General features: G+C 74.8%; 3 protein-coding genes across 3 annotated transcripts in view; all 3 read left to right on the forward strand.

The window, feature by feature from the left end:
- Positions 1-84: 84 nt before the first annotated feature.
- On the forward strand, positions 85-1879 carry LOC127464871 (basic proline-rich protein-like; the record flags this gene model as incomplete). The annotated part of the gene is made up of 1 exon (XM_051775324.1): positions 85-1879. A coding segment is annotated over one exon (1795 nt), but the record flags the coding sequence as incomplete, so codon positions are not given.
- A 716-nt stretch (positions 1880-2595) lies between these two features.
- LOC127464877 (serine/arginine repetitive matrix protein 1-like) lies at positions 2596-4227 on the forward strand. Its single transcript, XM_051775336.1, has 3 exons — positions 2596-2693; positions 3162-3343; positions 3422-4227. Exons 1-3 carry the CDS (start codon positions 2683-2685, stop codon positions 4225-4227), a joined length of 999 nt encoding a protein of 332 aa, XP_051631296.1. The 5' UTR covers positions 2596-2682.
- A 379-nt stretch (positions 4228-4606) lies between these two features.
- LOC127464872 (collagen alpha-1(I) chain-like) overlaps positions 4607-10000 on the forward strand; it is a 28392-nt gene continuing 22998 nt past the window's right edge. Inside the window, exons 1-9 of the mRNA XM_051775325.1 lie at positions 4607-4931; positions 5001-5271; positions 5608-5883; positions 7030-7236; positions 7375-7512; positions 7582-7788; positions 8262-8399; positions 8667-8804; positions 9412-9880. Of these exons, the coding sequence (XP_051631285.1) occupies positions 4658-4931; positions 5001-5271; positions 5608-5883; positions 7030-7236; positions 7375-7512; positions 7582-7788; positions 8262-8399; positions 8667-8804; positions 9412-9880 (2118 nt within the window). The 5' untranslated portion in view covers positions 4607-4657. The remainder of the gene's footprint in view (positions 4932-5000; positions 5272-5607; positions 5884-7029; positions 7237-7374; positions 7513-7581; positions 7789-8261; positions 8400-8666; positions 8805-9411; positions 9881-10000) is intronic.

A 10000-nucleotide genomic window follows, 5' to 3' on the forward strand; every position in this document is an offset into this window, starting at 1 on the left:
TTCCCAAGGACACCTGAAAGGCTCGCGGGGCCGCGCGGCCGTCACAAAGCCCGGCACGGTAAAGAAGCCCCTCCCCGGCGGGAGGGGCGACACCTCGTCTGCCACGGGAAGCCCACGGGCAAAGGAGACCGCCCGGCCCGAACACCGGCCTCCGCCGCGCCACTCGGCCGGCCACGGAGGAGCGCCGGCCCGCCGGGGGCCCTCTCCCACGCCTCCCGAAAAGCCTCATCCATCGTCGCTCGGGGAACGGCCCCACGGCCACTCTCGCTCAGCCTGCCAACCCCGCGGAGGACGGCCCGTGCCGCCCGAGGCCGCCGACGCCGGCGGCCCGCACGCGGTATACTTTCTCCACGGCTCTCCCGGCCCGGCAGGAGGCGGGTGCCGCCGGACGCCCGGCTCCGGACAACCCGCGCTTCCGGCCCTGCCGGGCCCACGGCCGCCTCCGCAGAGCGGTGCCACCGGCTCGGAGGCGTGGGCCGCGGACGGCCCCCGCTCGCCCCGGCGGCACCTCCGGCGTGCGAAAACGCCACCGACCGCACCGCGGGGCCACCGGCTTTCGCCCGCCTCGCGGCCGTCGGCTTCCCCCGGAAAGGCCGGGGGACGGCGACGGGGAGAAAAACCAAAAGGTCCCCGAAAAAAGCACGCGCGCCTCTCACTCGCCGTGCTAGCCACGGCCGCCCGGGGTTCGGGGCGGGGCCCGCGCCCCTCGCTCCCCTCTCCCTGCCCACGGGCTCGCGCCTCGGCGGCCGCCGGCCACTGCCGGGCCGCCTTCGCGCTCTCTCTTTCTCTCTCTTCTTCCCCGGCGCGCTCAGCGTGCTGCGGCTTAAGGCCGCCAGAAGAAAAAAAAAAAAAAAATAAAGGGCCGGGAGGGCGCCCCCACTTCGCCCGCAACCCGGCCCCCGGGCGGCAGACCTCCGCGGAACCCAGCCCTCCGGCAGCCAGGTCGGCGGGGCAGGCCCGACCGCACGGGCCGCCCGGCCGCCGTGGCTCTGGTGCCGGCCGGAGAGGAGGAAGGGGCGAGGCGCCGCCGCCTCGCCCGCCAACGGCCATCGTGCGTCTCTCTCCGGGGCTCCGGGCAACTCTGTCGGGTTCTCGCTCTGCCGGCGCGGCCGCCGGCCACACCCTGGCCGGCTGGCGCCGCCGCCTTCGGCCCGCTGGGCGGGTCCCCGGCTTAGGGCCGAGGAAGGGGGGACGAACAAAAGAGGCGAGGCGCGCCCAGGGAAGCGCCGCCTCGCCCGACAACGGGCAGTCCCGTCACCGAGCCCCTCCGGCAACCGACCGGGCCCAGGCAAGGCCGCACGCCCACCGCCAGTCCCCGGCACGCCGCCGGCACCGCTGCCGCCGTCAGCCGAGGACAGGGCGCCGCCACCCAGGCCCGGACCATCTTCGGGGCTCTCGGGAGGCGGCCGGGCAAAAGAAGCCCACGCGGGCTCCACCCTTCCAGCCCCGGCCGCCAACTGCCCGCAACAATGCCCGCCGCCACCGCACGACGGGCGCCGGCTTAGGGCCGGCGCATGGGAAGGACGAGACGACGCCGCCTCGCCGCCCTCGCACACCACCGCCTTCGCCCGGGGCCCTCGGGGAGCCGGCAGCCGCCACCGGCTCGGGCTGGACGCTGCTGGGCCCCCGCGGGCCCCCCTCGGCCGTCCCAGTCCCGCAACTCCCTTGGCTGCGCTTTCGCGCTCGGCTCTCGTCTTCCTTTCCCGTCATCGGACCCGCCCCAGGAAGCCGGCCGAGTGCCCCGCGGCTTTCTCGCCGGCCTTCCTGCCGCTCGTGGGGTTGGCCGGCCCGTGGCACGCGCCGAAGGCCGCGCTCGGCAGCAGACGCGGAAGAAAAGGGGCCCTCGGAACCCGCGCTGCTAGACAACCCCTGCCCATAGTACGGACAGACGCGTCCTGGCCCGGCCGGGTCGCCAAAGCGGCTCGAGGCTCCTCAGCGGGGAGGCGCGCGAGAGCAGGCCGCCTCTCAGCTCGACCTAACTGGAGGCGGCGCCCGACAGCGACCCCTTGGCCGACTTCCGGGGCCGGCCGCGACAACACGTCTACCCCGAAAATGCCGCCAGGCGCCTAAGTCCCGCCGGAGCCGGGTAGACCTGGTGGCCCGGAGCCGGGACGCCGGCGGGGCGCAGGCCGGCGGCCGCGGCCGCGGCGGCCGGATCGGCCGGTCCCGGAACCGGGTAGACCTGATGCTCGCCAGCCCCGGAACCGGGTAGACCTGATGCTCGCCAGCATCCGGCGGGGCACGAGGCCGCTCGGCCCCGCTCGAGTGGGGAAACGGGTCGACCCCAAAAACCGGGACAACAGGTCTACCCGCCGAGCACGGACAACAGGTCTACCCGCCGGGCTCGGACACCAGGTCTACCCGCCGGGCTCGGACAAAAGGTCTACCCGCCGGGTCCCGACAAAAGGTCTACCCGCCGGGCTCGGACACCAGGTCTACCCGCCCGACTCGGACACCAGGTCTACCCGCCCAGCATGGACAACAGGTCTACCCGCCGGGCTCGGGCACCAGGTCTACCCGCCCGGCTCGGACACCAGGTCTACCCGCCGAGCTCGGACAACAGGTCTTCCCGCCGGGCTCGGACACCAGGTCTACCCGCCGGGCTCGGACAAAAGGTCTACCCGCCCGGTTCGGACACCAGGTCTACCCGCCGGGCTCGGACACCAGGTCTACCCGCCCAGCATGGACACCAGGTCTACCCGCCGGGCTCGGACACCAGGTCTACCCGCCCGACTCGGACACCAGGTCTACCCGCCGGGCACGGACAACAGGTCTACCCGCCGGGCTCGGACAAAAGGTCTACCCGCCGGGCTCGGACAAAAGGTCTACCCGCCCGACTCGGACACCAGGTCTACCCGCCCAGCATGGACAACAGGTCTACCCGCCGGGCTCGGACACCAGGTCTACCCGCCCGGCTCGGACAACAGGTCTACCCGCCGAGCTCGGACAAAAGGTCTACCCGCCCAGCTCGGACAACAGGTCTACCCGCCGGGCTCGGACAAAAGGTCTACCCGCCGGGCTCGGACACCAGGTCTACCCGCCCGGCTCGGACACCAGGTCTACCCGCCGAGCTCGGACAACAGGTCTTCCCGCCGGGCTCGGACACCAGGTCTACCCGCCGGGCTCGGACAAAAGGTCTACCCGCCCGGTTCGGACACCAGGTCTACCCGCCGGGCTCGGACAAAAGGTCTACCCGCCCGGTTCGGACACCAGGTCTACCCGCCGGGCTCGGACACCAGGTCTACCCGCCCAGCATGGACACCAGGTCTACCCGCCGGGCTCGGACACCAGGTCTACCCGCCCGACTCGGACACCAGCTCTACCCGCCGGGCACGGACAACAGGTCTACCCGCCGGGCTCGGACAAAAGGTCTACCCGCCCGACTCGGACACCAGGTCTACCCGCCCGGCTCGGACAACAGGTCTACCCGCCGAGCTCGGACAAAAGGTCTACCCGCCCAGCTCGGACAACAGGTCTACCCGCCGGGCTCGGACAAAAGGTCTACCCGCCGGGCTCGGACACCAGGTCTACCCGCCGGGCTCGGACACCAGGTCTACCCGCCGGGCTCGGACAAAAGGTCTACCCGCCCAGCTCGGACACCAGGTCTACCAGCCCGACTCGGACACCAGGTCTACCCGCCGGGCACGGACAACAGGTCTACCCGCCGGGCTCGGACAAAAGGTCTACCCGCCGGAGTCGGACACCACGTCTACCCGTCGGGCTCGGAACGCAACTCTACCCGCCGGCACCCCCGCCGCCGAGCCCAGTCGGCCGCCGCCCTGCCACCTTAAGAGAGTCCCAGCTACTCCCCCTTTTTACCCACGCCGCAGACAACGCCCTTTCTTTCCCACTCGGAGCCCCGGGCAGAAACGGTGGCGCCTCGGCGTCCGCCGAGGGCCTCGGCTAAGCGCTTGGAACCCGCTCGAGCCGCCCGACTCGGAGAGCGCGTCGAGCCGACGAGCCCGGAAAACAGGTCTACCCGCTGCCCCGGGACACCGGCTCTACCCGCCGGCTTCGGACGAGGGCTCTACCCGCTGGGCACGGACGGCGACTCTACCCGCTGCGCACCTCTGCGGCCGAGCCGAGGCGGCGGCAGCCCTGCCACCCAGGCAGAGGCCCAGTTACTCCCCCCGTTTCCCCGCCCCGCAGAGAACGTCTCTTCTTTCACCCTCGGGGCAGGGGAAAGGCTGCTACGCTCGGAGCGCCGGGCAGAAACCGCAGCGCTAAGCCCCGAGACCGGCTCTAGCCGCTAGGCTCGGACACCGGCTCTTCCCGGCGGCGCCGAGGCGGCCGAGCCCGGTCGGCCGCAGCCGCGCCGCCTAAAGAGAATCCCAGTTACTCCCCCCGCTTCCCCGCCCCGCAGAGAGCGTCTCTTCTTTCACCCTCGGGGCAGGGGAAAGGCTGCTACGCTCGGAGCGCCGGCCAGAAACCGCAGCGCTAAGCCCCGAGACCGGCTCTAGCCGCTAGGCTCGGACACCGGCTCTTCCCGGCGGCGCCGAGGCGGCCGAGCCCGGTCGGCCGCAGCCGCGCCGCCTAAAGAGAGTCCCAGTTACTCCCCCCGCTTCCCCGCCCCGCAGAGAACGTCTCTTCTTTCACCCTCGGGGCAGGGGAAAGCCTTTACGCCGGAGAGCAAGTCTGCCGCAAAGGGCCACGGGAGATGGAGTCTCCGCAACAAGACCCCCGAGAGAGTACTCGACGGAGCATGCCCGCTGGAAGGACTCGCAAAGAACTGTGGGAAATCCGGGAGGTCAGGGCGGGGTCGGAAGGGCACGCCGGCGCGCCAATCGACGGATTTAGCGGCTGCACGCCGTCCGCTCGATCCGCGAATTCGGTGCCACGCTCCGAGCACCGGCCGCAAACAGGTCTACCCGCCGCCGGGCCGGGCCGGGCGGCGGCGCTCCGGCTCCAAGTCCGCTCGCCGGCGGGAACAGGTCTACCCGCCACCGGGCCGAGCCGGGCGGCGGCGCCCCGGTTCCAAGTCCGCTCGCCGACGGGAACAGGTCTACCCACCACCGGGCCGGACGGCGGCGCCCCGGCTCCAAGTCCGCTCGCCGGCGGGAACAGGTCTACCCGCCACCGGGCCGAGCCGGGCGGCGGCGCTCCGGCTCCAAGTCCGCTCGTCGGCGGGAACAGGTCTACCCGCCACCGGGCCGGGCCGGGCGGCGGCGCCGCGGCTCCAAGTCCGCTCGCCGACGCGAACAGGTCTACCCGCTTCCGGGCCGAGCCGGGCGGCGGCGCTCCGGCTCCAAGTCCGCTCGCCGACGGGAACAGGTCTACCCGCTTCCGGGCCGAGCCGGGCGGCGGCGCCCCGGCTCCAAGTCCGCTCGCCGACGCGAACAGGTCTACCCGCTTCCGGGCCGAGCCGGGCGGCGGCGCTCCGGCTCCAAGTGCGCTCGCCGACGGGAACAGGTCTACCCACCACCGGGCCGGGTGGCGGCGCTCCGGCTCCAAGTCCGCTCGCCGGCGGGAACAGGTCTACCCGCCACCGGGCCGAGCCGGGCGGCGGCGCCCCGGCTTAAAGTCCGCTCGCCGACGGGAACAGGTCTACCTGCCACCGGACCAGGCCGGCGGCGCCCCGGCTCCAAGTCCGCTCGACGGCGGGAACAGGTCTACCCGCCACCGGGCCGGGCCGGGCGGCGGCGCCCCGGCTCCAAGTCCGCTCGCCGACGGGAACAGGTCTACCCGCTTCCGGGCCGAGCCGGGCGGCGGCGCCCCGGCTCCAAGTCCGCTCGCCGACGCGAACAGGTCTACCCGCTTCCGGGCCGAGCCGGGCGGCGGCGCTCCGGCTCCAAGTCCGCTCGCCGACGCGAACAGGTCTACCCGCTTCCGGGCCGAGCCGGGCGGCGGCGCTCCGGCTCCAAGTCCGCTCGCCGACGCGAACAGGTCTACCCGCCACCGGGCCGGGCCGGGCGGCGGCGCCGCGGCTCCAAGTCCGCTCGACGGCGGGAACAGGTCTACCCGCCACCGGGCCGGGCCGGACGGCGGCGCCCCGGTTCCAAGTCCGCTCGCCGACGGGAACAGGTCTACCCACCACCGGGCAGGACGGCGGCGCCCCGGCTTAAAGTCCGCTCGCCGACGGGAACAGGTCTACCTGCCACCGGACCAGGCCGGCGGCGCCCCGGCTCCAAGTCCGCTCGACGGCGGGAACAGGTCTACCCGCTTCCGGGCCGAGCCGGGCGGCGGCGCTCCGGCTCCAAGTGCGCTCGCCGACGGGAACAGGTCTACCCACCACCGGGCCGGGTGGCGGCGCTCCGGCTCCAAGTCCGCTCGCCGGCGGGAACAGGTCTACCCGCCACCGGGCCGAGCCGGGCGGCGGCGCCCCGGCTTAAAGTCCGCTCGCCGACGGGAACAGGTCTACCTGCCACCGGACCAGGCCGGCGGCGCCCCGGCTCCAAGTCCGCTCGACGGCGGGAACAGGTCTACCCGCCACCGGGCCGGGCCGGGCGGCGGCGCCGCGGCTCCAAGTCCGCTCGACGGCGGGAACAGGTCTACCCGCCACCGGGGCGGGCCTGGCGGCGGCGCCACGGTTCCAAGTCCGCTCGCCGACGGGAACAGGTCTACCCGCTTCCGGGCCGAGCCGGGCGGCGGCGCCCCGGCTCCAAGTCCGCTCGCCGACGCGAACAGGTCTACCCACCACCGGGCCGGGTGGCGGCGCTCCGGCTCCAAGTCCGCTCGCCGGCGGGAACAGGTCTACCCGCCACCGGGCCGAGCCGGGCGGCGGCGCCCCGGCTTAAAGTCCGCTCGCCGACGGGAACAGGTCTACCTGCCACCGGACCAGGCCGGCGGCGCCCCGGCTCCAAGTCCGCTCGACGGCGGGAACAGGTCTACCCGCCACCGGGCCGGGCCGGGCGGCGGCGCCGCGGCTCCAAGTCCGCTCGACGGCGGGAACAGGTCTACACGCCACCGGGCCGGGCCGGGCGGCGGCGCCACGGTTCCAAGTCCGCTCGCCGACGGGAACAGGTCTACCCGCCACCGGGCCGGGCCGGGCGGCGGCGCCACGGTTCCAAGTCCGCTCGCCGACGGGAACAGGTCTACCCGCTTCCGGGCCGAGCCGGGCGGCGGCGCTCCGGCTCCAAGTCCGCTCGCCGACGCGAACAGGTCTACCCGCTTCCGGGCCGAGCCGGGCGGCGGCGCTCCGGCTCCAAGTCCGCTCGCCGACGCGAACAGGTCTACCCGCTTCCGGGCCGAGCCGGGCGGCGGCGCTCCGGCTCCAAGTCCGCTCGCCGACGCGAACAGGTCTACCCGCCACCGGGCCGGGCCGGGCGGCGGCGCCGCGGCTCCAAGTCCGCTCGACGGCGGGAACAGGTCTACCCGCCACCGGGCCGGGCCGGACGGCGGCGCCACGGTTCCAAGTCCGCTCGCCGACGGGAACAGGTCTACCCGCTTCCGGGCCGAGCCGGGCGGCGGCGCTCCGGCTCCAAGTCCGCTCGCCGACGCGAACAGGTCTACCCGCCACCGGGCCGGGCCGGGCGGCGGCGCCGCGGCTCCAAGTCCGCTCGCCGACGGGAACAGGTCTACCCGCCACCGGGCCGGGCCGGGCGGCGGCGCCACGGTTCCAAGTCCGCTCGCCGACGGGAACAGGTCTACCCGCTTCCGGGCCGAGCCGGGCGGCGGCGCTCCGGCTCCAAGTCCGCTCGCCGACGCGAACAGGTCTACCCGCTTCCGGGCCGAGCCGGGCGGCGGCGCTCCGGCTCCAAGTCCGCTCGCCGACGCGAACAGGTCTACCCGCTTCCGGGCCGAGCCGGGCGGCGGCGCTCCGGCTCCAAGTCCGCTCGCCGACGCGAACAGGTCTACCCGCCACCGGGCCGGGCCGGGCGGCGGCGCCGCGGCTCCAAGTCCGCTCGACGGCGGGAACAGGTCTACCCGCCACCGGGCCGGGCCGGACGGCGGCGCCCCGGTTCCAAATCCGCTCGCCGACGGGAACAGGTCTACCCACCACCGGGCCGGACGGCGGCGCCCCGGCTCCAAGTCCGCTCGCCGGCGGGAACAGGTCTACCCGCCACCGGGCCGAGCCGGGCGGCGGCGCCCCGGTTCCAAGTCCGCTCGCCGACGGGAACAGGTCTACCCACCACCGGGCCGGACGGCGGCGCCCCGGCTCCAAGTCCGCTCGCCGGCGGGAACAGGTCTACCCGCCACCGGGCCGAGCCGGGCGGCGGCGCTCCGGCTCCAAGTCCGCTCGTCGGCGGGAACAGGTCTACCCGCCACCGGGCCGGGCCGGGCGGCGGCGCCGCGGCTCCAAGTCCGCTCGCCGACGCGAACAGGTCTACCCGCTTCCGGGCCGAGCCGGGCGGCGGCGCTCCGGCTCCAAGTCCGCTCGCCGACGGGAACAGGTCTACCCGCTTCCGGGCCGAGCCGGGCGGCGGCGCCCCGGCTCCAAGTCCGCTCGCCGACGCGAACAGGTCTACCCGCTTCCGGGCCGAGCCGGGCGGCGGCGCTCCGGCTCCAAGTGCGCTCGCCGACGGGAACAGGTCTACCCACCACCGGGCCGGGTGGCGGCGCTCCGGCTCCAAGTCCGCTCGCCGGCGGGAACAGGTCTACCCGCCACCGGGCCGAGCCGGGCGGCGGCGCCCCGGCTTAAAGTCCGCTCGCCGACGGGAACAGGTCTACCTGCCACCGGACCAGGCCGGCGGCGCCACGGTTCCAAGTCCGCTCGCCGACGGGAACAGGTCTACCCGCTTCCGGGCCGAGCCGGGCGGCGGCGCTCCGGCTCCAAGTCCGCTCGCCGACGCGAACAGGTCTACCCGCTTCCGGGCCGAGCCGGGCGGCGGCGCTCCGGCTCCAAGTCCGCTCGCCGACGCGAACAGGTCTACCCGCTTCCGGGCCGAGCCGGGCGGCGGCGCTCCGGCTCCAAGTCCGCTCGCCGACGCGAACAGGTCTACCCGCCACCGGGCCGGGCCGGGCGGCGGCGCCGCGGCTCCAAGTCCGCTCGACGGCGGGAACAGGTCTACCCGCCACCGGGCCGGGCCGGACGGCGGCGCCCCGGTTCCAAATCCGCTCGCCGACGGGAACAGGTCTACCCACCACCGGGCCGGACGGCGGCGCCCCGGCTCCAAGTCCGCTCGACGGCGGGAACAGGTCTACCCGCTACCGGGCCGAGCCGGGCGGCGGTGCTCCGGCTCCAAGTCCGCTCGCCGACGCGAACAGGTCTACCCGCTTCCGGGCCGAGCCGGGCGGCGGCGCTCCGGCTCCAAGTCCGCTCGTCGACGGGAACAGGTCTACCCACCACCGGGCAGGACGGCGGCGCCCCGGCTTAAAGTCCGCTCGCCGACGGGAACAGGTCTACCTGCCACCGGACCAGGCCGGCGGCGCCCCGGCTCCAAGTCCGCTCGACGGCGGGAACAGGTCTACCCGCCACCGGGCCGGGCCGGGCGGCGGCGCCGCGGCTCCAAGTCCGCTCGACGGCGGGAACAGGTCTACCCACCACCGGGCCGGACGGCGGCGCCCCGGCTCCAAGTCCGCTCGACGGCGGGAACAGGTCTACCCGCCACCGGGCCGGGCCGGGCGGCGGCGCCCCGGTTCCAAGTCCGCTCGCCGACGGGAACAGGTCTACCCGCTACCGGGCCGAGCCGGGCGGCGGTGCTCCGGCTCCAAGTCCGCTCGCCGACGCGAACAGGTCTACCCGCTTCCGGGCCGAGCCGGGCGGCGGCGCTCCGGCTCCAAGTCCGCTCGCCGACGGGAACAGGTCTACCCACCACCGGGCAGGACGGCGGCGCCCCGGCTTAAAGTCCGCTCGCCGACGGGAACAGGTCTACCTGCCACCGGACCAGGCCGGCGGCGCCCCGGCTCCAAGTCCGCTCGACGGCGGGAACAGGTCTACCCGCCACCGGGCCGGGCCGGGCGGCGGCGCTCCGGGTCCAAGTCCGCTCGCCGGCGGGAACAGGTCTACCCGCTACCGGGCCGAGCCGCGGCGCTCAGGCTCTAAGTCCCCTCGGCGGCAACAGGTCTACCTCCACCCGGCCGAGCCGCGGCGCTCAGGCTCTAAGTCCTCCCGGCGGCAACA

The sequence above is a fragment of the Manacus candei genome, unplaced genomic scaffold (genome assembly GCF_025592945.1).
Source record: "Manacus candei isolate 608988 ecotype Guabito, Panama unplaced genomic scaffold, ASM2559294v1 h1tg000289l, whole genome shotgun sequence".
Taxonomy (NCBI): domain Eukaryota; kingdom Metazoa; phylum Chordata; class Aves; order Passeriformes; family Pipridae; genus Manacus; species Manacus candei.

Excerpts from the sequence above, each read along its gene's own strand:
- LOC127464877 (XM_051775336.1), top strand. Across the intron at positions 3,344-3,421 it reads CCGCCGGGCACGGACAACAG|GTCTACCCGCCGAGCTCGGA; the intron begins GTCTACCCGCCG and ends CTCGGACAACAG.